Consider the following 27,390-nt stretch of genomic DNA (forward strand, 5'->3'; position numbering starts at 1 on the left):
ACGGGCTCCACGCGCGGTGAGATCGTAAAGCAGGTACGCCCGTTCAGCGTGGGGCAGCACAGGGGTAGTCCCGCCAAAGTCGTGCGCATGCGACGCGGCAACTTGCCTTGGTTATATGCAGCAAAGAGTTACATGTGCGTGACGTTTCACAATGCGCCGATGCATATGCACGACCCGTCCCCGCTTCATATTGAAATTAGTTCAAGAAGTCATTTCCATGAGCTCCTCCCGTCTGCGCTTGCGCAGTGTCTCCTGGTGGTGGTCGTCGGGGGTCGTGGGGATGAAGGTTGGTGACTCTTCCTCCTCACCACTAGTTGACCTCTTGTCTCTGCACAGACTCCGTTGCTCCTTGGCTCTTGTCCATCCGCAGGACCAGGTTCTGCCAGTTTCTTAAGACAGGCTCACACTCTTATCAGGGGACTAACCTTGGTAGGGGGCCCAAGGCTTCTTGCTTTAGTTAATTTGCACAATGCACCACAGTTAGCAAAGACACTAAGTAGCATCCGCTAGTTTAATACTGTCAGTGCTCTATCTATTTGCTAAGATTCTCCTAACTCCCTCTCTCCCCACGGCCCGGTGCTGCTGCCACGGCCCTGCCTGCAGCACAGCTGTGAGCTGCACGGGCATCCCTGGGGCGCAGAGCAGGAGGGCGAAACAGCCCCGAGCCCCCCCACGCCCACCCACGGGGCAGGACGGGGCAGCACAAATGCCAGTGTCCCAGGGCCGCCGCCCCCGGCCCCATCCCTTCCCCTCCAAAAGTCACCCCTCCCCAAAAATCCTGATGGGGGTTAGCAATTGTTGGCACGGGGATGTGTTGGGTTGGGTGATTTGGGAGATGGGAAATGGGGGGGATCACAAACAATTATTGAGACATGAAGCTGTTCAGATAACTAGATGGGAAATTTGGGGGATCAGAACTGCTTGTTGGGATGGCAAATGGCTTGGATTGGAAAACTATTTCTTATTAATTGTCATTTCTCTAAGTCATTGCTTTGTTTATTAAATTATTCTGTGGTAGGTGTTCACTTCGTTAAGGCTCTGCCTGAAGTCGTTTGTGAAGGGGGATATAGAGGGAGGGTTGAACGTAGCCCGCTGCTGCTCCCCATGCCCACCCTGTGAATTGGTTTGGGGATGGCTGCTATGGGAGAGGATGGATGGATGGGGCGTTGGGAATTCACTCTGAGACAGGAAAACATTGGGACTGGAAACTGGATGTCGTTGTTGGGATATGAAATCATCACTGGGATGGGAAGTCATGGTGGGGAGAGAAAACCATTAGGACGGGAAATCATGGGATGGGAAATCACTGTTGGGATGGAAATTTGTAAGGATATGACATTGTGGAATCATAGACTGGTTTTGGTTGGAAAGGACCTTAAAGATCATCTAGTTCCATTCCTTCCACTAGATCAGGTTCCCCAAAGCCCCATCCCATGCCCAAAGCCCCATCCAACCTGGCCTTGAGCATTTCCAGGGATGGGGCATCCACGAATTCTCTGGGCAATCTGTTCCAGTGCCTCACAACCCACATAGTGAAGAATTTCTTCCTAATATCTAATCTAAACTTAATCCCTTTTAGTTTAAAGCCGTTACCCCTTGTTCTATCAGAGCATTGCCTGAAAAAGAGTCCTTCCCCATCTTTCCTGTAGGCCCCCTTTAGGTACTGGAAGGCCACTGTAAGGTCTCCCTGAAGCCTTCACTTCTACAGGCTGAAAAAACCCAGCTCCCTCAGCATTTCTTCATAGGAGAGGTGCTCTGAGCATCCTCATGGCCCTCCTCTGGACATGCACCATGTCCTGCAAGGACTTGCACCATGGACATGCAAGGTCCATGTCCTTCTTACGCTGCGGGCCCCAGAGCTGAATGCAGTACTCTAGATACTGTGTTGCGATGGGGAACCATCACAGAGATGGGAAATTGTTGGGATGGTTATGGAGCAGCTCTGCAGGTGGCCTGACTGCAATGAGCAAGTCCTTACATTCCATGGCTGCTTCACCCTGACAGGAGAAAATGCCTCCCAGCCTGGAACCCCAGTCTGGAAACCCAGGTGGGACTTGGCCTCTGCAACCTGGGAATTTGGCCTCGGAATCAGGGACATCCTTGAGGGCTCCAGTATCCTGGAAAGGCAGCTGGGCACCTGAGGACCAGAGACATCCTGAAGATGCTGTCAATAAGGGCAAACTGAGAAACCAGGGAACAACTTTTCACCTGAGAAGGTGGAAAAAAAGAAAGAGGAAAGTGGCCTGAGAAACTGAGAATTGATGTGTGAAAGAAAACTGTTTAGTGAAAATGGCATCATCACCTGCTGGCTGTCTCAGGAGGATGATAGAACTGCACAGCATCTCTTTTGTTACCTGAAGTGGCAGTGCCTATGTCCTTTTCTGGCTTAGTGATATAAAAAGGGCCTGTTTTTTTTTTTTTTTGTTTTACCCCAAACGGGGCTTTTCTCTCAGAAACGTCCCGTGCTGCAGATGCTCTTTTCCCTCAGTGATGACCATGATGATGACTTTTTCCTCCTTTAACAGGCTGAAGCCTTGCTGGAATGCCGGGTCAACTCTGTGATGCTGCAACAGCAGCTCCTCAACTCTGCGATGCTCCACCTTGCTGTGACAGGGACAACCTTTGTAGTGAGACTCTGCCCGTCACTCTGGTCCCCTGTCTGGACTCATTCCAGGGAGGAGTGGGTGCGTACCAGTCTCTCTGAGATCAGTTTCCTTAATTAGACCCTTTGAGGTCAGTAGGACCTCCACCCCCACTTCTGCAACCAGTTTTAAGGCATTTGGTATCAGTGATAGGTACATAGGTACATAACCTGACATAGGTATTTTATCATAGAATCATAGGTCAATGGTTTAACCATTTAGGTTTGAAAAGACCCTTAAGTTCATTAAGTCCAACCATCACCTAACACTACAAGTCCACCACTAAACCAAGTCCCTAAATGCCACGTCTGCACATCTCTTAAATACCTCCAGGGATGGTGACTCCACCACTTCCCTGGGCAGCATGTTCCGATGCCTAACCACCAGTGCTGAGTAGAGGGAGAAGATCACCTCTCTCAACCTGCTGTCCGTACTCCTCTTGATGCAGGCTAGGAGCCCGTTGGCCTTCTTGGCCACAAGGGCACACTGCTGGCTCATGGTTAACTTGTCCACCACAACCTCCAGGTCCCTCTCTGCAGAGCTGCTCTCCAGCAGGTCAGTCCCCAGCCTGTATTGGTGCTTGGATTTATTCCTCCCCAGGTGCAGGACCCTGCACTTGCCCTTGTTGAACCTCATAAGGTTCCTCTCTGCCCAGCTCTCCAGCCTGTCCAGGTCTCTCTGAATGGCCGCACAGGTCTCTGGTGTGTCAGCCACTCCACCAAGTTTTGTATCATCTGCAAACTTGCTGAGGGTGCACTCTGTCCCTTCATCTCAGTCACTGATGAATAAGTTGAATAGCACTGGACCCAGTACTGACCCCTGGGGGGCACCGCTAGCCACTGGCCTCCAACTAGATTTGGCACTGTTGAGTATAACCCTCTGAGCTCTGCCATCTAGCTCGTTCTTGATCCACCCCACTGTCCACTCATGGATCCCACACTTCCGGAGGTTGCCCAGGAGGATGTTATGGGAGACAGTGTTGAAAGCCTTGCTGAAGTCAAGGTAGACAACATCCACTGCTCTCCCCTCATCCATCCATCCAGTCATCTCATTGTAGAAAGCTATCAGGTTGGTTAAACATGGCTTGCCCTGATGAATCCGTGTTGACTGCTTCCGATCATCTTCTTTTCCTCCATGTGCTTAGGGATGGCGTCAAGGATGAGCTGCTCCATCACCTTTCCAGGAATGGAGGTGAGGCTGACTGGCCTGTAGTTTCCTGGGTCTTCCTTCTTGCCCTTCTTAAAGACTGGAGTAATGTTGGCTTTCTTCCAGTCCTCAGGCACCTCTCCTGTTCTCCAAGACCTTTCAAAGATGATAGAGAGAGAGGGGCTTAGCAATAATGCTCACCAGTTCCCTCAGCACCCTTGGGTGCATCCCATCGGGGCCCATAGATTTGTGGGTGTCTAGCTTGCCTAAATAACCTCTAACCCAATCCTTATCAACCAGGGGAAAGTCTTCCTCTCTTCAGGTTTTCTTTCTTTTTTCTGAGCTCGGTAGTGTGTGGGGGCTAGTCTTAGCAGTGAAGACTGAAGCAAAGAAAGCATTCAGTAACTCTACCTTCTCTGTATCCATCATCACCAAGGCACCTGCCTCATTTAGCAGTGCACTTACATTTTCCTTAGTCTTCCTTTTGCTGCTTATATATTTGAAGAAGCCCTTCTTGTTATCCTTGCTAAATTTGATTCTAACCAGGCTTTGGCCTTCCTCAATGCATCCCTGCGTTCTCTGACAATGTTCTTATATTCCACCAAGTGATCTGTCCCTTCTTCCACATCATGTATGCTTTCTTCTGTTTAAGTTTTCCCAAGAGCTCCTTGCCCATCCACACAGGTCTCCTGCCCCCCTTGCTCTACATCTTTCTCTAACCAAATCCTTCTCAACCAAGAGAAAGTCTCCTTTTCTCCAGACATTCTCTCTTGTTTTTAGAGTCTGGGATTCCTGAAGGCTAGCCTTAGCAGTGAAGACTGAAGTAAAGAGGGCACTCAATAACTCTTCCTTCTCTGTATCCTTCATCACAAGTGCACTTACCCCCATTCAGCAACGGGCCCACATTTTCCGTAGTTTTTATCTTGCTATTGATGTATTTGAAGAAGCCCTACTTGTTGTCCTTGACATCCCCTGTCAGATTTAATTCCAAATGGGCCTTAGCCTTCCTTGTCACATCCCTGCATTTTCTGGCAATGTTCCTATATTCCTTCCAAGCAGCTTGTTCCTTTTTCCACATTCTGTACAATTTCTTCTATTTGAGTTTTGTCAGGAGCTCCTTGCTCATCCATGCAGATCTCCTGCCCACTTAGCTTGACTTCTTACCCATTGGGATGCACCAGTTTGAGCTTGGAGGAAGTGATGCTTGAATACTGACACACCTTCCTTCTAGGGCCCTACGCCATAGGATTCCTCCCGGCAGGTCCCCAAAGAGGCCAAATTTTGCTCTCCTGAAGGCTAAGTTTGCAATCCTACTTATTGCCCTGCTTCCTCCACGCAGGATCTGAACTCCATCATCACATGGTCACTGCAGCCAAGGCTTCTGCTGACCTTTGTGTCTCCAATCAGTCCTTTGTTAGTACAAGGTCTAGCAACATACCTCTCTTCATTGGCTCATACACTACCTGTGTCAAAAAGTTGTCATCAGTGCTCTGCAAGAACCTCCTGGACTGTTTGTGCCTAGCTGTGTTGCCTTTCCAGCACGTCAGGGTGGTTGAAGTTCCACATGAGAACCAGGGCCTGTGATCGTGAGACTACTTCCAGCTGTCCGTACATCTCGGCAATTTCCTTTTCCTGATCAGGTGATGTGTAGTAAATACCCACAGCAGCATCACCCATGTTAGCCAGCCCTTTTAGCCTTACCTATAAGCTCTCGACCTGCTTATTGTCATCCACCCTAAGGCAGAGCCCCATACATTCCAGTTGGTCTCTCACATAAAGAGCAACTCTGCAACCTTGCCCTACTGGCTTGTCTTTCTTAAAAAGCACATAGACATCCACGATAATATTCCAGTCATGTGAGCTATCCCACCATGTTTCTGTAATTGCAGTGAGATCAAAGCCCTGCAACTGCACACAGATCTCTAATTCTTCCTATTTATTGTCCATGCTATGTGCATTGGTTGCTGCACTCCTGCTCACTAGCACTCCCTAAGACTGCCTTTTGTAGGGGTGGCTGCCATTGCTCCTCTCCAATCAATGCACAGCAGCACATGGCACATGGAAAATAAGGAGGTGATTTGTGACAGACAACATGGCCTCACCAAGGGAAGATCATGCCTGACAAATCTGGTGCCATTTTACAGCATTGGTAACATTGGGTTACAGCATTGGTGGATAGAAGAGCAACTGACATCATCTACCTGGACTTGTGCAAAGGATTTGACACTGACCCCCATTATATCCTTGTCTCTAAATTGGAGAGACATGAATTTGATGGATGGATGACTCATTGCATAAGGAATTGGCTGGATGGTCACACTCAAAGAGTTGTGGTCAAACAGCTCAATGTCCAGGTGGAGATCAGTAACAAGTGGCGTTCCTCAGGGGTCAATACTGGGACCGGTGCTGTTTAACATCTTTGTCGGTGACATGGACAGTGGGATCAAGTGCACCCTCAGCAAGTTTGCCAATGACACCAAGCTGTGTGGTGCGGTCGACATGCTGGAGGGAAGGGATGCCATCCAGAGGGACCTGGACAGGCCTGAGAAGTGGGCCTGTGCGAATCTCATGAGGTTCAACAAGGCCAAATGCAAGGTTCTGCACTGAGCCAGGGCAATCCCAAGCACAAATACAGGCTGAGCAGAGAATGGATTGAGAGCAGCCCTGATGAGAAGGACCTGGGGGTGTTGCTTGACGAGAGGTTTGACATGAGCCAGCAATATGCACTTGCAGCCCAGAAAGCCAACCATACCCTGGGCTGCATCAAAAGCAGTGTGGCCAGCAGGTTGAGGGCAGTGATTCTCTCGCTATACTCTGCTCTCATTAGACCCTACCTGGAGCCCTGCATTCAGCTCCTGGGCCCCCAGCACAAGGAGGACCTGGAAGTATTAGAATAATTCCAGAGGGCCACAAGGATGATCAAGGGACTGGAGCACCTCTCCTACGATGACAAGCTGAGGGAGTTGGGCTTGTTCAGCCTGGAGAAGAGAAGGCTCTGGGGAGACCTTATAATTGCTTTCCAATACCTAAGGAGGGCCTACAGGACAGACGGAGAGGGATTCTTTCAGGCAATGCATTGGATTGCCCAGAGAAATAGTGCATGCCCCATCCCTGGAAGTGCTTAAGGCCAGGTTGGATGGGGCTTTGAGGAACCTGGTGTAGTGGTAGGTGTCCAGGCCCATGGCAGTGGGATTGGAATTAGATGATCTTTAAGGTCCTTTCCGACCCAAACTATTCCATGATTCTATGATAAAGTCAATCCTAGGGGTATCCCCTTATGTTAGTTTTTTTTTTTTTTGTCCCCACCTGGATGCACCTCTAAATTGATTCATCCAGCCACCACGTGCACTTGATGATTCAACACCCCCATTAACATAGATTTGATACAAGATAATAGTAAACAAAACATAATAGTTACAATGATTAGTGTCAATGAAGATTGCAATAAAGAAGCAAGACATCCTGATAGTGGGAATTATGATCCATGCAAAAGTTTGTTCAACCATCCTCCTTCCACGCTTTCTCTAAGGGTCTCTTCTCACTTTTGCCACATGCCTCATACTGTATAGTTGTTCATTAGGGTCTTGTGTTACATTTGGTATATGGATACAGCAAGTATTGTTGGCCAAATGCAAGTACCACACGTTCCATTTTCATGCAACAATAACAAATCTAACACCAGTTTATTCTGTAGTGCCATGTTTGATGTGGCCTGTAGTTGCACATTTAATTCTTCCAACCCAACAGGAGCTGCACTAGCCAGTGCTTCAGTCTGTCTGGTGAAGTTATACAACATCCTTCAATTCTGGAATGCTGTGACTTGAGGCGTGAAAATTGATTCCAGTGCCCATCCAACTACAGTCCCTGTCTTGGGGTATTGCCAAGGGTCTTTTGATTCCCTTTTGCTTCATCCCCAAGGATGAAGGGGTTGTTATCTCCAGAGGGGACAAAGGGTTAAGAGCCCCAACATGTGTTGGTGTTCCTGACCTCCCACAGGTAAGTCTGTAGTCCATGTTCCATCACTATTAACACACAGAGCGTGTCCCATAGAGGGTATAGTGAGTTCTGAACAAATTAGATCAAACCAAGTATCATTGTTAGTCAAATGAGACCAAGTGTCATTAACTGAGGTGGTATAGCTACAACAAATACAACCTATTCGGAAGACTTGAGCTACCAGGCCCAGAATCTGAATTTCAGCCTCTCAAATGCTGCAATTATAAACTTTAGTACAATTCCAACTTCAATATTTTGGGCTATCTAAATGAGAAATATTAAAGTTTGCATATTGGATATTGACCTGTATGGGAGTGTCCAGTAATCCAATGGTCTCATCACAATTAATACACCAGACAGTAGTCTGCATGTAATACCAGTCACCATGCTATGGTGCTCCCCACACCCTAGGAATATGCATTCCCCATGGTATGGTGTTTCCCCAGAAGGACTGTAAATTGTCACAGCTGTTTCACCACCAACCTTAAACTTTAGTGGTGGCTTAGTGATACTGCAATTATCTATGGTTTCATTTTTCTTAAGAGTCCACTGCAGGACACACTTCCCTTCCTCAGTGTGCCATGTTAGATTGGTACAATTCTGCATTTTCCATATAGCCTCACAAGTTTGGGTCAGTCCCATGGTCAATATTCCCCAAGTTATTGGTGAACTGGAAGACTTGGGGAAGGGGTAGGTTCCCCCACTGTGATCAACATCACATAAGGTCGGAGGCCTAGGGAACTTTTACGTAGAGCAGCTACACTCCACCCTGGAAGCTTCTTCAATACTGTACCTTTTATTTAAAATGTGAATATCAGTTTAATTTCCAAGTTACCTCAGGCAATTATTCCATGTAATCCACCCTGTGACTATAGTCACTCAAGCTTCACGACATTTGGAATGTATCGGGTGTATCACATATGTTCTTGGGATGAGGATTATTGAGTACATGTACGTCTTGTAGGGATACTAAATGGTTCATCAAAATCCAAAGTTCAACATACAAAGTTACTGTTAGTATAAAACGTAATGCTATGAGTATTAATAAAACAGTAACAGGGTGAAGCACCTTGTTGAAAATTCCTGTGGCAGTTGGCCACCATCCAAAAAAAATGTCCCACCAGAGGTGTTTTTCATCCTTCTTTACTCTTTCCAACATGCAGTGTTTTTCCTTTATATCATGGTGGACAGTAATCAGAATCTTTTGTCCATTTTCTTGAACTTGTTTCACCAAACGCTTAAATCTTCATGTAACAGTAATTTCTTCACCAGTGCAACATACATTCCAATTGGAGTAGGCAGCAGGTCGTGAAGTAGAGTATACTTGCATGTAATAAGTTGGTAAGAGGTGACAGGAACTGAGTAACTAAAATCACGTCCTAGAATTTTGGTAAATATACAAACAGAAACATTGGAGTGATTACTTCTATCTACAGTAGTATTATCTGTGACTATATAATCACAGTAGGTTCTCATGCAAACGCAGCCTTTCCCAATATATACAAGTACAGTTTCAGGGGTTTCATTAGGATGTATCTTGAAGTGACAAATATTTTGTTCAGTGTCAGGACAAATGTCTTGGGCTTCGAGCATGTTACTTTCACAAATGAAGCCTTTTTGTTCATGCACAATGCATGCATTTACATCATTGATGTCTGCCACTCCTCCCTTTTTATGGGCCCATACATTATGCTCCTTAGGATAAAGTGGAGTTCCATTATGATTGAGTCCTAATGCAATGATCAGATACACATTGTGTACGGTGGCATTACTTATGTTAAGTATAAAGGCAATAATTTATCACTTCCTGCATAATAGGTAAAGTTGACTAATTGCCACCATGCTTGAAACTCCTTTTCAAATTCTGAAGCATTATCCCAAATCAATTTCCAAATTTCAGGGGGTAAGGTTCCTCCTTCTCCCTCTCTAATAATAACTGCTGCTACAGACTGTATCCATAACTGTGCTTAGATGCAGCTCAAGGCAAGGGAAGTATCACCTTGAGTTTTTCCAGGGGCATTTACAATTAATGGATGATCATTTTCTGCAATTTGTTCCCAATGGGGTAAAATGTCAGATAGAAGTCATTGACTTGCTCCTAAGGCCTATAAGGATGATCTTATTGGTCCTTCCAATTTCCTTAGGTCGTCTGTAGTAGCAGTTATTCTACTCATTAGGATGTTGGCATCAATGCTATTTAATATACCCAAGCCTGTTCCCAATAACCCAGTGGCATCTTGTGGCATGTGTCGAGTTTGTTTCAGAGAACGTCCATGTAACTATGCTAGCCAGCTGGTGTGGGCAGTTCTCAAAAAGGTGGTACATTTTGAGTTGATTTCTGAAATATTAACGTGCAGTGCTAGCTCTACCATTTTTAGAAACCAACTAGGGTTAAAGAGAACCCGTTGTTGTCCCACATTTTTAATTATGTAAGGACATGTGTTGAAGATGGAAGGAGTTAAGACTAATGGGAGGCTGAGTTGGTATACTTTCAAATATTTGTGGGAGAGAGTCTTCTTATCCTTTGCAATCAATGCATATCACTCTATCAATCATAAATTCAAATAGCAATGCAGTGCCTTTGTAACCCCGAAGACAGTACACAATTGAGGGTTTGGTGAAAGTAAACCCTTAATTGTGCAAGCAATCAGAATCTGGCCCTCGGGCCATGCCCTCCAGTTCCCCCACTGCCCCAAGGCACAGGGAGACCTGGCGACTCACAGGGACAGGCACAGGAAAATGACGCCCTGCCCAACCCCCCCCACCACATCCTGGCACAAATGTCTGGCCTAGCTACACCGCTGCCTGAGGCCACCGGCCTGCCCGGAAGCAGCCCCGTGTGTCCCCTCGCGTCCCCCACCCCTCCCAGCATGCCCTGAAGCGCAGAACCTCCCAGAGCGGCTCCACCCAGGCACCCCTGCCCTGGCTCAGCTCTGCCTGTGCCAGCCCCGGCTGTGAGTGGCTGCTGGCCCTGTCCGACACCAGCCCGGAGCCGGCCCCATTGGCACCCCCTGCGCTGCCCCAGAACTGGGCCCCTCAGCGACCCCCCCAGCCATGGCCGCACCCAAGTTTGCTGACCTGCCTGGCATCGTGCGTGCGGGGCTGGGCCTTGGGGTGTCCAGAGGGGGTCGGGGGAGAGAACGTGGGGCCTGTGGAGAGATTGGGGATGCCAGGGTCAGGGGGGAGCTGGGGGGATCAGCTGCCTGGGAGGATCTGAGGCAGCTGGGCAGTAAGAGGGGAGTAGTTGGGGCTGTCGGAGTCTGGGCACTGGGACTTGCAGGGGGGTCGGGGAGGCTGTGGGTGTGGGGGTGCCTGTCAGGCACCAGGGCATGGGGGGGTGTTGGGGGCACGGGGGAAGGAGGTGGGGGCTTGGGGACATCGGAGGTGTCCAGAAAAGCTGAGGAGTCCGTGGGGAGATGGGGTGTGGGGGGCCAGGGAACTGCCAGGCTGTGTGAGGGCAGAGGCACCATCCAAAGTTGTTTGGGGGTGTTTGATGGCAAAAATAGATAGACGGCTGAAACTGTGCCCCAGGTATGGAATGAACCAGAGGTTTATGAGACCAGCAACACACCTGAGGGTCACCAGGCCGAATTGGAGGCGGTAAGGCTTTGCTGGGGCTATGCCTCAGGGCAGGGACAAGCAAGGGCAGCAATCTGGGAGCACAACCAACAGGCTCCCCAAGAAGAGAAACCCCCATGCCCCCCTGTGTGCCCCCCTCATTTTTACTCACATGTACCCCCCCATGTGCAGCCCCATGTCCCCCACCCTGATCTGCACCCACCATATTCCCCCTCCCCTCCCATTTTCCCCCTGACTGTACACCCCAGGGCACTGGGACTTGCAGGGGGGTTGGGGTGGCTGCAGGTGTGGGGGTGCCTGTCAGGCACCCAGGCATGGGGGCGTGGTAGGAACACGGGGGCAGGAAGTAGGGGCTTGGGGACATCAGGGGTATCCATAAGAGCTGAGGAGTCCCTGGGGAGTTGGGGCATGTTAGGCCAAGGAAATGCCAGGGTGTGTGTGGGCAGAGGCACCATGTGAAGGTGTTTGGGGCAGTTTGGGGGTATTTGATGAGAAATAGACATTGAATAGCTGAGCCTGTTTATGCTCCAGGCCTGGAACGAACCAGAGGTCTATGAGACCGGTGACATGCTCAAAGGCGACCAGGCCGAGTTGGAGGTGGTAAGGCTTTGCCAGGGCTGTGCCACAGGGCAGGATCGAGTGGGGGTGCTGGTGCCCCCATCCCACAGGCATCTGGCTCAGTGGGAGCATCACCAGGACAGGGAAGTGGCTCCTGTCCCTGCATGTGTCTCCTCAGTGCTGTGTCCCCTCATGGCTCCATGCCTCAGGGAAGCATGCCCACCACCCATTTGTCAGCCTGCCATTGCTGTGGGGAAGTAAGGAGCGAGAGTAGGGCACAGCACCATGCCCATGCTGGGTGGCATCCTCCTCCCCATTCTTGGGGTCTGCAAGAACTGGTCACCATCCCCAGGATCCTTGTCCTACATAGCACTGCAAGGGCAGCAGAAGCGGGCAGATCTGGCCAGCCCCTTCCATCCCCTTGGCTTCTCTGGGGGACTGGCTTCCCACACACAGCCTTCATGGGGTCTGGTTGCTGCGCCCATCCCTGTGTGCCCGTTGCTGGCCAAGTGAATGTGATCCTAGGATACTGTGGCTGCAGCTTGGCAAGTGGGGGGCAGCAGAGGGAGGATGCCAGCATCCCCGTGGGGTGATGCCAAGGAACTGTGCCCCCCTTTTCCCCTCACCCAGCTGCCTGCAGCAGCAGCTGAAGAATTGGCAAAATGCAGGACAGAAGCACCAGTGAAGAGCCCTGCCAAGGCCCTGACATCCATCGGAGACATGGTCACGTTTGAGGTGTACTGGAGGCCAGGGCAAGACCAGTTTGCCCTGGATGCCAAGGTGAGTGTGGGGAGGTAGAGAGCACTGTGCCCAAAATGTGCTGTCTTGTTTTCTCACCCCTCATTTCTCAGATCGTGGAGCTGGAGAAGCGGCTGGCACAGCTGGAAGCCACAGTGCAGTGCAAGCCCATCAGCCAGGTAGGGAGACAGGCACTCCTGCCCTGCCACTCTCTTCCCCCCCCCCCCCCATTCCTCCCCACTGACGCCCCACCTTCCTCCACACCAGAATCTGCTCCTGGTCGAGCCGATGGGTTCCAGCCTCCTGGTGAGTTGGAAGCAGAGTGGGGGGCATTTCACTCATGCCCTTCTCAAGGCACTTGGCAGCCCAGGGCACTAGCCTGCCCCCCACCATCTTGCTTTCCATCCCCAGGAGACTGCGCAGATCCTGCAGGCCAAGGTGAACATTTTGGATGAGGTCATGCTGGACCAAATAGAGGCCCGGCTGAAGGTGGGCTGGGATGGAGGGAAAGACGTGGGGAGGGAGGAAGGGAGGGAGGAAGGGAGGAAGGGAGGGAGGGGGTGAGCCCTACGGCCCCCCACCAGCGCTGTGTACACTGGCTCCACTGGTGGGTGGCACAGGGTCATAGGACAGCCACAGGTCCGCACTGGCGACAGCCATGAAATTGTGGGTGGACAGTGCTAGGTTTGGGTTCTCACAGCTCCCTACTTCCCAGAGCATCCTGGGGAAGGTGAAGGAGATTGCCGAGCACGAAGCAACATTGCAATGCGCCAACAGCCAGAGCAAGGTAAGAGCAAATAGGGTGGACCCTAGCAAAAGCAACCCAGCAGGGGTGAGGAGGTTATTCGGAGCCCTCCTGCAGACTGTGCTTACACCCACCTTCCTTGCTTTCCACCCCTTGCTCCAGATCCACCAGACATATGAGTTAATGCAGCACTGGGACCCCATAGCCAGCAGCCTGCCTGATGTGGTGCAGTATCTGCTGACCCTCAGGGACCTGCACAAGGAAGGTGAGGGGCTGGAGGGGATGCTGGGGACAGCAGCGTGGCATGACAGAGGACTTCTATGGAGGCTACTGCTATTGATGAGCTTTTGTCTCCCTCCAGCCACACAGGTTGGGCAGGTCCTTGAGGACATGGAGACCATGCAGAAGGAGATAGCTGATGCTCTCCAGGTCAACACTTTTCTGCTGGAGGTGGTGAGTCCCACCAGCATCTGCTGGACCTGGACCTGGGCCTGAATGTGGGAAGGAATCCCCATATTCTCCCCCCACACCCCCCGCTCACCCCCTTCCCCACTCAACCCTGCAGGTCCAGAAGACAATGAAAGAATTCTTGGCCTTTGTAGAGGAAAACGTTGCTGAGACAGAAGCTAGCATCAGGAAGCTGCAGAAGTGACAGCACCCCAGAGCCCCCCTGAGCATTCCTGCCCCCTGGATTCCTTGGGATCCTTCCCACCCAAAGAGGCTCCTTCTCTGTGTCCTCCCCTCCCTCTCCCCCCCTTCCAAAAAAAACACAAATTTTTCTGACTCAAGACATTTTGGTGTTGGCATTTCCTTAGGGTTGTGGGATGTGAGCAGGGCCTAGTTGTGGGGTTTTAAATGTATCTTTGAATTGTAGGTGCATACAACACCCTCCCCCACCAAGCACCCCCACTGCAGCCCAAGCACTACCCATCACAGCCTCCTGGTTCCATTCAATCCAGTGGCTCTGCCAGAAAGCTGCAGCTCTCAGGGGCATTGTCTCCACTTGGCGACTTTTATTGGGTTTATATGGCAAGGTTTTGGTAGCAGTGGGCTGCAGGGGTGGCCTCTGTGAGGAGTCCAGAAGCTGCCCCATGTTAGATATGAGTCAGTTTCAGCCAGTTCCAAAGGGACATGCTGCTGCCCGGAGCCAAGCCAAAAAGTGATGCTGTTTGTGCCTCTGTGAGGGGATATTTAACAAAGGGGAAAAAACTGCTGTGCAACAGCAGCTGGGAGAGCGAGAAGTGAGAAAGCTCTCTGCAGCCACCAAGGTCTGTGCAGAAGGAGGGCAGGAGGTGCTCCGGGCGCCGGAGCTGAAGTTCCCCTGCAGCGTGTGGAGAGGCCCCTGGTGGAGCAGACTGTGCCCCCACAGCCCATGGGTCCCACGGCGGAGCAGATCTCCACGCTGCAGCCCGTGGAGGAGCCCACAGCGGAGCAGGTGGATCTGCCCTGAAGGAGGCTGCGGCCTGTGGAGAACCCCCACAGGAGCAGACGTGGGGGGAGCTGCCACCTGTGGGGGACCCATGTCGGAGCAGTTCTTGAAGAGCTGCTGCCTGTGGGAAGTGCACGCAGGATCAGTTTGGGAAGGATGGCATGCCATGGGAGGGACTCCACGTGGAGCAGGTGAAGAGAGTGGTTGTGAAGGAGTGGCAGAGACAAAGTGTTATGGGCTGACTGCAGCTCCCATTCCCCATTCCCCTGCACCACTCAGGATGAGGTCATAGAAGAGGGTGGATGGGGAAAATGTGTTTTTATTTATTTATTTATTTATTTATTTAAAGTTTCTCACTGCTTTAGCTTGTTAGGTAATAAATTACATTCATCTCCCTATTCTGAGTCTGTTTTGCCCATGAGGGTAGATGTTGAGTGATCTCCCTGTCCTTATCTCAACCCTTGAGCCCTTTTCATCGTATTTTCTCCCCTTTCCCTTTGAGGACGGGGGAGTGAGTGAGAGGTTGTGGTGGAGTTTGGCTGCCCAGCTGGGTAAAACTGCTACACCACTCATGGGGCAGGATATAGTGTGGCTGTGAATGGGAGGCACCCATGTGCTTGGAGACAGCCCAGATGGGCTTTCGTGCTCCCCCAGTCTGTTAGCAATGATTAGTTCTGGTACAAGGGGACAGGATGGGGAACACACATGCTGTTAGGTGAGTGGGAATCTCACGCTAAACTAACCCTGAGTGAATCTGGACTTGGAGCCACAAAAGGCAGGACATGACCTGGGTTCAAGGGGCACCCACTGCCCCTCAGCAAGTGGCGTGGCCCCAGAGAACCCCAGCCCTGCTCTCCCCATTTTGGTATGCCCCACCATCACTGCCCAAGTTCCCCCAGGCCCCACTCCCCCAGCAGCATGGTGCCCAGTGGGGTCCTGGGGCAAAGATGCTGCTCTGCAGTGCCCCAGCAGCACCTAAATGCCTCACCTTCCTGCCAGGGGCAGCTACTCCTCCTCTGCCCTGTCTTGCCTTGCCCTGGGGGCAACTGACTTTCATCCCAGGGACAAACACCTCTCCGTCCAGCACGCAAGTGGGGGTAATCCCCTCCTGCTGCACTGGGGCAAATGCTCTCTGTCCCCTTCCCCAGGGGTAAATACATACCTGACCCCCCACATCTGACCCCCCTGACTGTCGCTATCACCTTACTCACATCTGGTGGGGGTAGGGGGGGAGGAGGGAATAAGACACTCCCCCCCATCATCCTCTTCCCTTTGCTGAGTGGGAAAGAACTCCACCATATCTTCCCCTTTTTCTCTCCTCATTTTGGAGGGGGAGTACATAACCTCCCCCCAACTGCCTCTTTCTTTTTGACCAAGAAAAACTCCACACGTTCACCCTACTTCCTTTGTGGGGGCTTCTCTCTCTCTCACACACAGAGCAAGAGAGAGAGAGATGCACTGCCCAGCTATTTTTAGGTGGGGAAATAACTCTCACGCATTGCCCCTTCCCTTTGCCAAGGCAGAAAGAACTCCACCATCGCCCTTCTCTCTTCAGAGGGAGGAATGAGACCTCTTCCATTTGGGGGATATAAATCACCCCAGCACTCATTTTCTGTTGGAGTGGGGAAAAAATGTCCCTTCTCAACCCTTTGTTATTCTCTTCCTCCCTTTTAAAGGGGAACAAAACTCCCCCCATGGCCTTGATCTCTTTTCAGGATGGGGGAAATAACTTCCTCTGTCGACCTTTGCCCCTTTTGGGGAGTTGGGGAGGAATAACTCCCCCCATCGTCCTGCCCTCCCTTGAGGGGGTAAATAATTCCCTGCATTCCTGTCCTTCCTTTGGAGGGGGAAATAATTCTCCCCATTGCCCTCCTTACTTTGTGGGGCTGTAGAACCACCTTTCATCATGCTTTTATGTTAGGGGGAAATAACTTGCCCTCCAATCATCTCCTCTCTTATGTGGGTTTAAATAGAATCTCAGAATCCTAGGATGGGTTGGGTTGGGACCTTAAAGACCATCTAGTTTCAAGACCCCTGCCATGGGCAGGGACACCTCCCATTAGACCAAGTTGTTTAAAGCCCCATCAAGCCTGGCCTTGAACACTTTCAGGGATGGGATATTCATAGCTTTTCTGGGAGACCTGTTCCAGTGCCTCACCATTCTCATAGTGAAGAATTTCTTCCTAATCTAAATCTTCTCTTTAGTTTCAAACCATTACTCATTGTAATGAGTCACTACATTTCTTGATGAAGAGCCCCTCCTCAGCCTTCCTGTAGGACTCCTTTAGGTATTAGAAGGTTGTTATAAGGTCTCCCCAGAGACTTCTCTTCTCCAGGATGAATGTCCCCACCTCTTTCAGACTCTGATCATCCTCATGGCCCTCCTCTGGATTCACTCCAACAGTTCCATGTCCTTCTTGTGCTGGAGGCTCCAGAGCTGAATGCAGTACTCCAGGTGGGGTCTCATGAGAGCAGAGTAGAGGGGGAGAATCACCTCCCTCAACCTGCTGGCCATGCTGCTTTTGATGCAGCCCAAGATACGGTTGCCTTTCTGGGCTGCTGTCATGGTTTTGGCTGGGATAGAGTTAATTTTCTTCATAGAAACTCACACAATGCTGTATTTTGTCTTTTTGATGAAAATAGTGGTGATAACGTACTGACGTTTTCAGTTGTTGCAGAGCAGTGTTTGCATAGAACCAATGACTTTTCTGCTTCTCATACTGCCCTGAAAGCAAAGAGGTGGGGGGTGCACAAGAAGCTGTGAAGGGACAGAGCCAAGACAGCTGACCCTGGCTGACCAGAGCAATATTCCACACCACACAGCATCATGCTCAGCAATAAAAGCTGGGGTAAAGAGGAAGGAAGGGGGGGACATTTAGAGTGATGGTGTTTATCTTCGCAAAAACTGTTACGCGTGATGAGCCCTGCTTTCCTGGAAGTGGCTGAACATCTGCCTGTCAATGGGAAGTAGCGAATGAATTCCTTGGTTTGCTTTGTTTACGTGCATGGTTTTTGCTTTACCTAGCAAACTGTCTTTATCTCAGCCCATGAGTTCTTGCACTGATTCTCTTCCCCCTCCAACCTGGGGAGAATGAGTGAGTGGCCGTGTGGTACTTGTATGTCAGCTGGGGCTAAACTACAACAGTTGCAAGCACACACTGCCAGCTCATGTTGAGCTTCTCATCAACCAGTCCCAGCAGGTCCCTCTCCTCAAGGCAGCTCTCAATCCGTTCTCCACCAAGCCTGTATTTGTGCTTGGGATTGCCCCAAGCCAGGTGCAGGACATTCCACCTGACCTTGTTGAACCTCATGACGTTTGCCAGGCCCACCTCTCAGGCCTGTCCAAATCCCACTGTACGGCATGCCTTCCCTCCAGTGTTTCAACCACACCACACAGCTTGGTGTCTGTTGTGGTTTAACCTGGTAGGCAGCTCAGCACCACATGGTCATTTGCTCACTCACCCTCCTCTGCTCCAGTGGGATGGAACAGAGAACTGGAAAAAGGTAAAACTCATATGTTGAGATAAATACAGTTTAATAGGACAGAAAAGGAAGTGAAAATAATAATTAATAATGATAATGATAATAACAATAATAATAGTATATGCAAAACAAGTAATGTACAATGCAATTGCTCACCATCTGCCAAACAATGGCCAGCCAGTCCCTGAGCAATGGCAGACCCCCCTGCCAACTCTCTCCACTTTTATTGTTCAGCATGGTGTCATACGGTACAGAATATCCTTTTGGCCAGCTGTCCTGGTTCTGTCCCCTCTCAGCGTCTTGTACACCCCCAGCCTCCTCGCTGGCAGGGCAGCATGAGAAGCTGAAAATACCTTGGCTCTGTGTAAGCACTGCTCTGCAACAACTGAAACATCAGCATGTTATCAACCTTATTCTCATCCTAAATCCAAAACACAGCACTGAGACAGGGAACAAGACAAAGGATGTTGATTCTGTAGGTCTTAGCAAACACAATTGTATGTTAACCACAAGGCAGGAAGACCCCAAAGATAAGGGAGTAAAAGACTGTATGCATAGATAATGGAACCAGCAAGAACTTGCTTGGATTGCTGAAGTCTGTTAAAGAAAGGAAAGATCAGAAGTTTAGCAGCGAGGAAGACGTCTGGCCTTCATCAAAAGACCACCAGAGTATGATGGATGACCACCCAAGGACTCCAATACACATGTGAATAGGGGTGGGAATCTATGTTAATGATTCTTCAGAGACCTAATGAATATGCAAGAGACTTACAGGAAATCAGGTGAATATGTATATATCCCACTAATATAAGCACACTGCCAGTAACTCTTGGTGTGTGTGTTAGGTGGAGTGATTCCCCACACACCTGGCACTATAATAAAGAATACTTGCTTAATAACTGGTTATTGAATTTTCACTGCATCAGTTTGGCGACCCAGATAGGACCCTCTCTGTCCGTCTGCCGGAGCTGCTGAGATGTGGGACTCTCTAGATGCACCCTGGGAGGTTCTTAGAGGGACTCCTCACCTCAGCTGGCTCACCGTGGGGACAAACAAGGACCATCTTTTGCAAAGGTATTCTTTTTGGAATTCGGTTTGGTCGGTATACTGTTGTTTTGGAAAATACCCGTAAAGCGGCGTACAAGACATTCTGTGTTGGGTGCTGTACTACTAGTCACTTGGAGTCCATGTGGTTTAGTTAGTACGTTGTTTTGTAGACATTCTATGTTGTGTGCCATACTATTTGTCACTGGGAGTCCATGTGATTTAGTTAGTACTTTGTTTTGTAGACGTTCTGCTTTGGGTGCCGTACTACTAGTCATTTGAAGTACATGTGATTTAGTTGGTATGCTATTTTAACTTTGTTTTAGTTTGGATTTGTTCTGGCACTTTGAATATGTTCTTGACATTGAATAATGGAATACGCTTAATGGATCACGATTCATGCTGGGAAATTTCTTGTAATAAGTGTGTTACTATTTATATAGTGATTATTGTTTTGTGTTGCTTGAGTGAAAAGTGTAAAGGGCCTCTGTGTGATTGTGTAATTATGCTGTGTGAGTGACACGCAGCATCACTGTGAAGCAAGTGAGGAGTCCTGATCCGCGGTTCCACTGTTCTGTGAGGAATGTGGCTGGAGATGAATGAAGTGTAAGATATTGAGAAAAGACATCATAATGGGAGCAACTTCGAGTACTATTGATAAAAAGACACCTCTGGGTTGTATCTTGGCCCATTGGAAGAGCATTGGCTGGCCACCTGAAGGAAATGTTAATCGTAAGGCCTTAATTAAGTGTTGTAACCAATGGTAGACTTAATAGAGAGAAAAAAAAAAAAATCAGGATCCAGACTGGGGAGACATTGATCTAATGTTGGGGGAGATGATGGAAACAGAAAAGAAGCTAATTCTTAAAACAGCCTGAATTCATGTGCAAGCTCAGATTGCCAATGGGACCACTCAAGGAAGTGTAGACGATTGCATTCCCCTGACTGACCCCCACTGGGACCCTAATCACCCTGGAAATTATGAACAGTTATGTAAATACCAAAATCTGATTAAACTGGGAATTGAGAACACTGTTCCAAAAGCTATTAATCATTCCACCCTATATAGTATCCAACAAGGTCTGAAAGAAACCCCTACGGAATTTTTGGACCAACTTCAAAATACAATGAAAAAACATACCAATCTGGATCTGGCTTAGAAGATGAACAGAGGCAATTTGCTAGCCTCTTTCTAGGGCAACCAGCCCCTGATATCAGAAAGAAATTACAGAAATTGGAGAGACAAGACTTGGGAGACCCAGAAAGGATATTGAACGCAGCATGGAAAGTATTTAGGAATAGGGAAGATGCGAAGGACGGAAGTTATCTAAGGTGACAGCTATGGCAAACAGTGGCTATACTAGATCAGAAAGAGAGAAGGGGGACGGGGCAAGGGGGAATTGAAAAAGGTAAAGAAAGGATGTTAGGAGGGTTTAGAGGAACATTAGGACAGAACCAGTGTGTGTACTGCAAGAAGGAAGGACTTGGGTAAAAAGATTGCCCTAGGTTGCAGGATAAACTTGCAACAGTTGCCCTCACAGAGCAGGGATGATGGGGACCTGGGGCGTCTACCCTAGTGGATCCGCTGGCTGAAATAAAGCTAGGGAATGAAGAGAAGCATGGATTTTTTTTTTGTTGTTTGATACCGGAGCTTCTTTCTCTGTGTTAAACAAAAAATTGATTCCAGAAAGCGCTGAGTCTGTAAATGTAATAGGAGCAACTGGCCAACAGGAAAAGTTGTTCTTTTTGAAACCCTTGAAATTTAAATTGGGAAAAATGACTGGAATACATTGATTTTTATACTTACCCAATTCACCAAGGCCCTTGTTAGGAAGGGACTTGCTGGAAAAATTGGATGCAAAAATTTCTTTTGAACAAGAGAAAATGGAAATAAAAGTTAAGAATGATGAACATACTAAAATCTTAAGTCTATCCCTGGCGAGTCCAGAGAAAGTTCCGGACAGGACTCCCTGGATGGATATAATTATGAACCAAGTGTATCCAGGAGTTTGGGCTACAGGAATACCTGGGAGAGCAAAGAATGCAGTACCTGTAAAAATTGATTTAAAGGAAAACACTCACAAGGTATGTCAAAAGCAATACCCACTAAAGGTGGAAGACAGAAGGGGAATGGAAAGAATAATCAATAACTTTCTTAAATATGGACTATTAGTAGAATGTGAGTCGAAATATAATACTCCTATCCTCCCAGTTAGAAAGACAGATGGAACCTACCTATCGTATAGTCCAGGCCTTAAGGGCCATCACAAAAGATTTATACCCTGTAGAAGCCAACCCTTATAACCTTTTGACAAAATTAGAAAACAGTCAGGTTTGGTTGATGGTACTAGATGTAAAGGATGCCTTTTTCTGTCTGCCTGTGGTGACTGAAAGCCAGAAACTCTTTGCCTTTGAATGGGAAAATCCCAATACAGGATGAAAAACTCAGTTTACTTGGACTGTGTTACCACAGGGGTTTAAGAATAGCTCCACCGTATATGGGAACCAACTAGCCTGTGATCTTGAAGCTTGGAAAACCCCTTCAGGAAGGGGGACATTGTTGTAATACGTAGATGACCTGTTGATAGCTACTGAAGAAAAGGAATGTGTAGAAACTATTAGTTTAATATATATATTTTTTGTCACTTGTACTGTGAACCCAGCCTCTTTCTTCAGTAACTAAGTTTCCAGATCACCCATTCATGACTGCATCAAGACCACGGAAGCGGTATACACCAGCAAACCAGACTTAAAGGACACACCCCTAGAAGATGGTATATTGGTATATTGGTATATAGATGGCTGCAGCTTCATCTGCCAGGGAGTTTGCCTTGGAGGGTATGTGGTAACAACATTTAATAAGGTAAATCGAGGCGAAGCCCCTTTCCCCAGAACATCAGCCCAAAAGGCAGAAATCATTGCCTTGATAAGAGCTCTTGAGCTGGCAAAAGGAAAAAGAATTAACATTTGGACAGATTCAAAATATGCGTTTGGTCTGCATGCACATGAGGCAATTTGGAAAGAGAGAGGACTCTTGGGGAATCCCAAGGGAATCCAAAGGGAAACCAATTAAACATGCAGAAGAGATACTGAAGTTACTCCAAGCAGAATACCTGCCTACTAAATTTGCCATTATGCACTGTAAAGGACATCAAACAGGAGATACTGATATTGAAAGAGGAAATAGATTGGCTGATGCAGAAGACAAAGGGGTGGCAGAACGGGCAAATTTTGGTGCTAGTGCTGGGAACAGAAAACCAAGCATTAACAAAAGCTTTAGAGAATGAAATAGAATATTCTAAGATCAATAAGCAATTAACTGAAGATGTAAATGGAAAATATTACCTACAGGTTTAGCACAAATAAATGATACCCTCCAAACTATTATATCAGATGGTAATTGAAGAACATAATAAAACATGCTGGGGAGCTGAAATACTATATCAGTTTTTGAGTAGAAAATGGATAGGACATGACTTGTATACCGCTGTCAGACAGGTATTGAAACAATGTATCATATGTATTAAAAATAACCCACAGACAGGTTTCCCATAGGATCCTACTGGACAAAATGTCCAGCATACAACTAAACAAAAACATCATATGATGGGTGAGCAATTGGCTGACGGGGAGGGCTCAAAGGGCTGTGGTAAATGGGGCCACATCAGGCTGGCGGATGGTCACTAATGGGGTCCCTGAAGTCTCCATTTTAGGGCCAGTCCTCTTCAATGTTTTTATAAATGATGTGGATGTAGGACTAGAAGGTGTTTTGAGCAAATTTGCTGATGACAGCAAACTTGGAGGAGTTGTAGACTTGACTGAAGGTGAAAAGGCCTTGCAGAGAGATCTGGACAGACTGGAGAGCTGGGCGATCACCAGCCGCAGGAAGTTTAACAAGAGCAAGTGCCGGGTCCTGCACCTGAGATAGGACAACCCTGGCTATATGTACAGACTGGGGTACGAGATGCTGGAGAGCAACCCCCTGGAGAGGGATCTGGAGGTTGTGGTTGATGGCAAGTTGAATATGAGCCAGCAGTGTGCCCTGGCAGCCAGGAGGGCCAACTGTATCCTGGGGTGCATCAAGCATGTCATTGCTAGTTGGTCGAGGGAAGTGATTGTCCCGCTCTACTCTGCGCTGCTGTGGCCTCACCTCAAGTACTGTGTGCAGTTCTGGGCACCACAGTACAAAAAGGATGTAAAACTGTTGGAGAGTGTCCAGAGGAAGGCGACGAAGATGGTGAAGGGTCTAGAGAGGAAGACGTATGAGGAGCGGCTGAGGTCACCTGGCCTGTTCAGCCTGGAGAAGAGGAGGCTGAGGGGAGACCTCATCGCAGTCTACAGCTTCCTCACGAGGGGGAGTGGAGGGGCAGGTGCTGACCTATTCTCCTTAATCACCAGTGATAGGACCCGAGGGAATGGTGTCAAGCTGAGGCAGGGGAGGTTTAGGCTAGACATCAGGAAGATTCCTCTTCACCGAGAGGGTGGTTGCACACTGGAACAGGCTCCCCAGTGATGTAGTCACGGCACCAAGCCTGTCAGAGTTTAAGAAGCATTTGGACTGTGCACTTAGTCACATGGTCTGAATTTTGGGGTAGACCTGTGTGGTGCCAGGAGTTGGACTCAATGATCCTTATGGGTTCCTTCCAACTCGGGATATTCTATGATTCTATGACACCCCAAATGGGAACAATAGGGAAGGGAAATGTTCCTGGGGAACAGTGGCAAATTGATATTTCCGAACTACCAAGAAAAGGGGGGTTTAGATGCCTATTGGTACTAACAGACATCATTTCCAGATGGCCAGAAGCATTCCCGTGGTAGAACTAATAAAGCTAGAGAAGTGTCCAAAGTATAGCTGAATGAAATTATACCGAGATTTGGTGTACCCTCAGTAATGTCATCTGAAGGGACCACACTTCACTGCAGAAATAACCCAACAAATCCACAAAGTGCTAGGGATTGAATGGCAACTGCACACTCTGTATAGGCCACAGGCGAGTGGCCAAGTGGAAAAAATGAATCATTTGATAAAACAACAGATTGCTAAAATCTGTCAAGAAACCAATATGTATTGGTATCAGGCACTACACATGGCACTTCTCAGAATTAGAACTAGGCTGGTGTGTGTGTCTGTGTGTGTGTGTGTGAATGGCTACTGAGCAATTGCATTGTGTATTTTGTGCTTTGTATATTCTGTTATTGTTATTATTATTGTTACTGTTAGCAGTGCTAGTAGTGGGATTGTTATCATTATTATTCTTCCCTTCCTTTTCTTTCCTATTAAAACTGTGTTGATCTCTACCTATGAGCTTTTACTTTTTTTTTTTTTTTTTTTAATTCCAATTCTCTCCCCCATCTCATTCCACTGGGAGGGGGAGGGCGTGCAGAGGAGGGGGAAGGGAGAGAGCAGGAGGAACAGTGCAGGCGAATGAATATGTGAATGGCTGTGTGGTGCTTGGCTGCCTGCCAGGTTAAACCACAACAAACTAAAACAGTCCTTTCTGGGCACAAGGGGTTCAAGGTGATGACAGATTTGATTGGAGCGTGGAAATCCAGGCCAAGTTTATGGATGTTATAGTTGTTTAGCTGCTAATGGGCAGGCTCCTGTGTTCAACACAGGGCTAGCTTTTCTTACCATATGTTAGAGTCCAGTGCTTGTTAGTGGCTACTTTTGCTGCTGCCATTTTCTGTACTCCTTATTGTCTTGGTTTGCCTGGGAACATTTTGATAACAACTACATCCTATCTGGGCTGGCAGATGGCCAGGGCATTGCCACCGTCCCTCTGCTGCTGTACTGGACAAGCTGGAACTCCAGAATGAACTCAAGCCAGAGGGACTGTGACCTGTGGACAAATCCACATGGGAGCACATACACCCCAAAGTGTCCGTGGCCGCAGAGAAGTCCGCTCCAGAGCAAGTACACCTCAAAGCATCTGTAGCTGTGAAGAACTCCATGCCACAGCAGGTACACCTTGCAGTGTCTGTGTCCTTGGATAATGCCATGCCAGAATACCTTGAAGCATCTGTGGCCAAGGATAAGACCAAGACACAGCAGATGTTTGAAGGGACCTCTGACAAGACTGCGGTCAATGGAAAAGGCCAAGCTGGAGCAGGGGTGAGGGGAGGAGTTCATTGCAATGTTTAACCCTATGGCCTGGTCCAGAAGGACAAGGGGTGGAGATTGTGATGGATATGCCTTTATACTGTTCTAACATATGATTTGAGGAAGTCCTATAGCAGTAAAGACTCGAGCCAATGGAGGATGCCTCACAAGAAGCAGTGCAAGAAAAGCAGTGACCTGATCTGAGCTGGCTTCAGCATCCAGTAACTTCAGACAACACACCATCTCTCCTGTTGTGAGTGACCATCATAACAGATGCAAGGTAAGTCTTGGAGTAAAAGAACTGAGTGGATTTTTTATGGACATTTTACAGGGATGGTCCACAGACTAAGGGAATGATATCTGTGTATTCATTAATTGGAGGATAGTGATTAATGAGGTAGGATTGGAAAGTGTGAGAGCTGAGCATGATGGAAATGGTATGGAATAGGGGGTGGATATTGTCATGGTTTTGGCTGGGACAGAGTTAATTTTCTTCATAGAGGCTCATATGATGCTGTGTTTGGGATTTTTCATGAACATGTTGCAGAGCAATGCTTACACTAAGTCAAGGACTTTTCATCTTCTCATACCACCCTGCCAGTGAGGAGGCTGGGGGTGCACAAAAAGCTAAGAGGCAATGGAACCAGGAAAGCTGACCCAAATTGGCCAAAGGGATATTCCATACCATATGAAGTCATGCTCAGGAATAAAAGCTAGGGTAATGGAGGAGGAAAGTAGGGGGTGGGGGAGAGGTGGATATTTGGAATGATGTCATTTGCCTTCCCAGGAAACCATTATGCATGAGGAGCCTGGGACAGGCTGAACATTTGCTGCTGATGGGAAGCAGCAAATGAATTCCTTGTTTTGCTTTGCTTACATGTGCAGCTTTTGCTTTACCTAGCAAACTGTCTTTATCTCAACCCATGATTTCTCACACTTTTACTTTTCCGATTCTCTCTTCCATTCCACCTGGGTAGAGTGAGTGAGTAAATGTGTGGTATTTAGTTGCCTGCCGGGGCTAAAACCCAACAGTGCCATCTGCAAACTTGATGACATGCACACTCAATCCCACTGTCCATGTCACTAACAAAGATGTCAAATAGTACTGGTTCCAATACTCTGAGGAACACCACTCTACCTGGACATTGAGTCCAGCTGGACTGCAACTTTCTGAATGTGACTGTTCAGATAATTCCTTATCTACCATATGGTAGTGGTCCATATGTCAAATCCATGTCTCTCCAGTTTGTAGACAAGGATATCCTTCCCAAACTGAACCTAGGTGGGCTTCCCACAGGCTGCAGTTCTGCAAGTACTTTTCCAATATGCATCCGTACCATGGGATGCAGTCCTACAGGAGTGGACTGCTCACACATAGGCCCTCCACAAGCGGCAGCTCCATGCTCCACTGTGTCCTCCTCTCCAGGGGCTGCAGTCCAGCCCAGAGTCTGCTCCTGTGTGGGCTCCCCACATGCTAGAGCTTCCTTGAGGTCAGATCCACCTGCTCCGCTATGGGCTCCTCCACGGGCTGCAGCGTGGAAATCTGCTCCGCTGTGGTACACCGTGGGTACACCACGGGCCTCTCCATGGGCCACGGGGGAACTTCAGCTCTGGTGCCTGGAGCACCTCCTGCCCTCCTTCTGCATGGACCTTGGTGTCTGCAGGGCCATTTCTCACTCCTTGCTCTCCCAGCTGCTGTTGCACAGCAGTTGTTTCCACCCCCACCCCCCCACCCCCCTTTTTAAAATATGCTCTCACAGAGGCCCAATCAGCATCACTTGCTGCCTTGGATCTAGCCAGCGGCTGCTGGGCTCTGCTCACAGAGGCCACCCCTGCAGCCTCTATCCCCACTCCCCCAAAAATTTGCCACATAGGCCCCGTTCCCTGATTGACTGGATAGACTTATAGTCAGACTGTAATTTGGAAT

At 48.6% G+C, this 27,390-nt stretch overlaps 1 protein-coding gene and 1 long non-coding RNA gene across 12 annotated transcripts; both read left to right on the forward strand.

The window, feature by feature from the left end:
• Window positions 1-64: 64 nt before the first annotated feature.
• LOC106047631 (dynactin subunit 2-like) lies at window positions 65-17,536 on the forward strand. Of its 11 annotated transcripts, none has more exons than XM_048055042.2 (11): window positions 6,544-10,874; window positions 11,316-11,384; window positions 11,895-11,963; window positions 12,552-12,701; window positions 12,773-12,838; window positions 12,927-12,965; window positions 13,071-13,148; window positions 13,375-13,446; window positions 13,567-13,669; window positions 13,766-13,857; window positions 13,970-17,532. In XM_048055042.2, exons 1-11 carry the CDS (start codon window positions 10,839-10,841, stop codon window positions 14,054-14,056), a joined length of 861 nt encoding a protein of 286 aa, XP_047910999.1. In that variant the 5' UTR covers window positions 6,544-10,838; the 3' UTR covers window positions 14,057-17,532. The 11 variants fall into 11 exon arrangements, with proteins under 11 accessions (XP_047910998.1, XP_066839381.1, XP_066839378.1 ...); XM_048055047.2 differs by having other exon boundaries at window positions 6,552-10,874; window positions 11,291-11,384; XM_048055037.2 differs by lacking the exons at window positions 6,544-10,874; window positions 11,316-11,384; window positions 11,895-11,963 and adding exons at window positions 69-286; window positions 2,526-2,684.
• A 60-nt stretch (window positions 17,537-17,596) lies between these two features.
• LOC136786990 (uncharacterized) lies at window positions 17,597-24,661 on the forward strand. Its single transcript, XR_010826650.1, has 2 exons — window positions 17,597-19,098; window positions 19,243-24,661. It is a non-coding gene; the product is annotated as an uncharacterized lncRNA (long non-coding RNA).
• Window positions 24,662-27,390: the final 2,729 nt, after the last annotated feature.

Source organism: Anser cygnoides, chromosome 26 (assembly GCF_040182565.1).
Source record: "Anser cygnoides isolate HZ-2024a breed goose chromosome 26, Taihu_goose_T2T_genome, whole genome shotgun sequence".
Classification (NCBI taxonomy): Eukaryota; Metazoa; Chordata; class Aves; order Anseriformes; family Anatidae; genus Anser; species Anser cygnoides.

Bases quoted from the DNA above. Each gene is read 5' to 3' on its own strand.
- LOC106047631 (XM_048055037.2), top strand. From the start codon at position 152: ATGCGCCGATGCATATGCACGACCCGTCCCCGCTTCATATTGAAATTA. The intron at 287-2,525 runs GTTGGTGACTCT...CTCCTTTAACAG, and splicing joins CGGGGGTCGTGGGGATGAAG to GCTGAAGCCTTGCTGGAATG. The intron at 13,447-13,566 runs GTAAGAGCAAAT...CCCTTGCTCCAG, and splicing joins GCGCCAACAGCCAGAGCAAG to ATCCACCAGACATATGAGTT.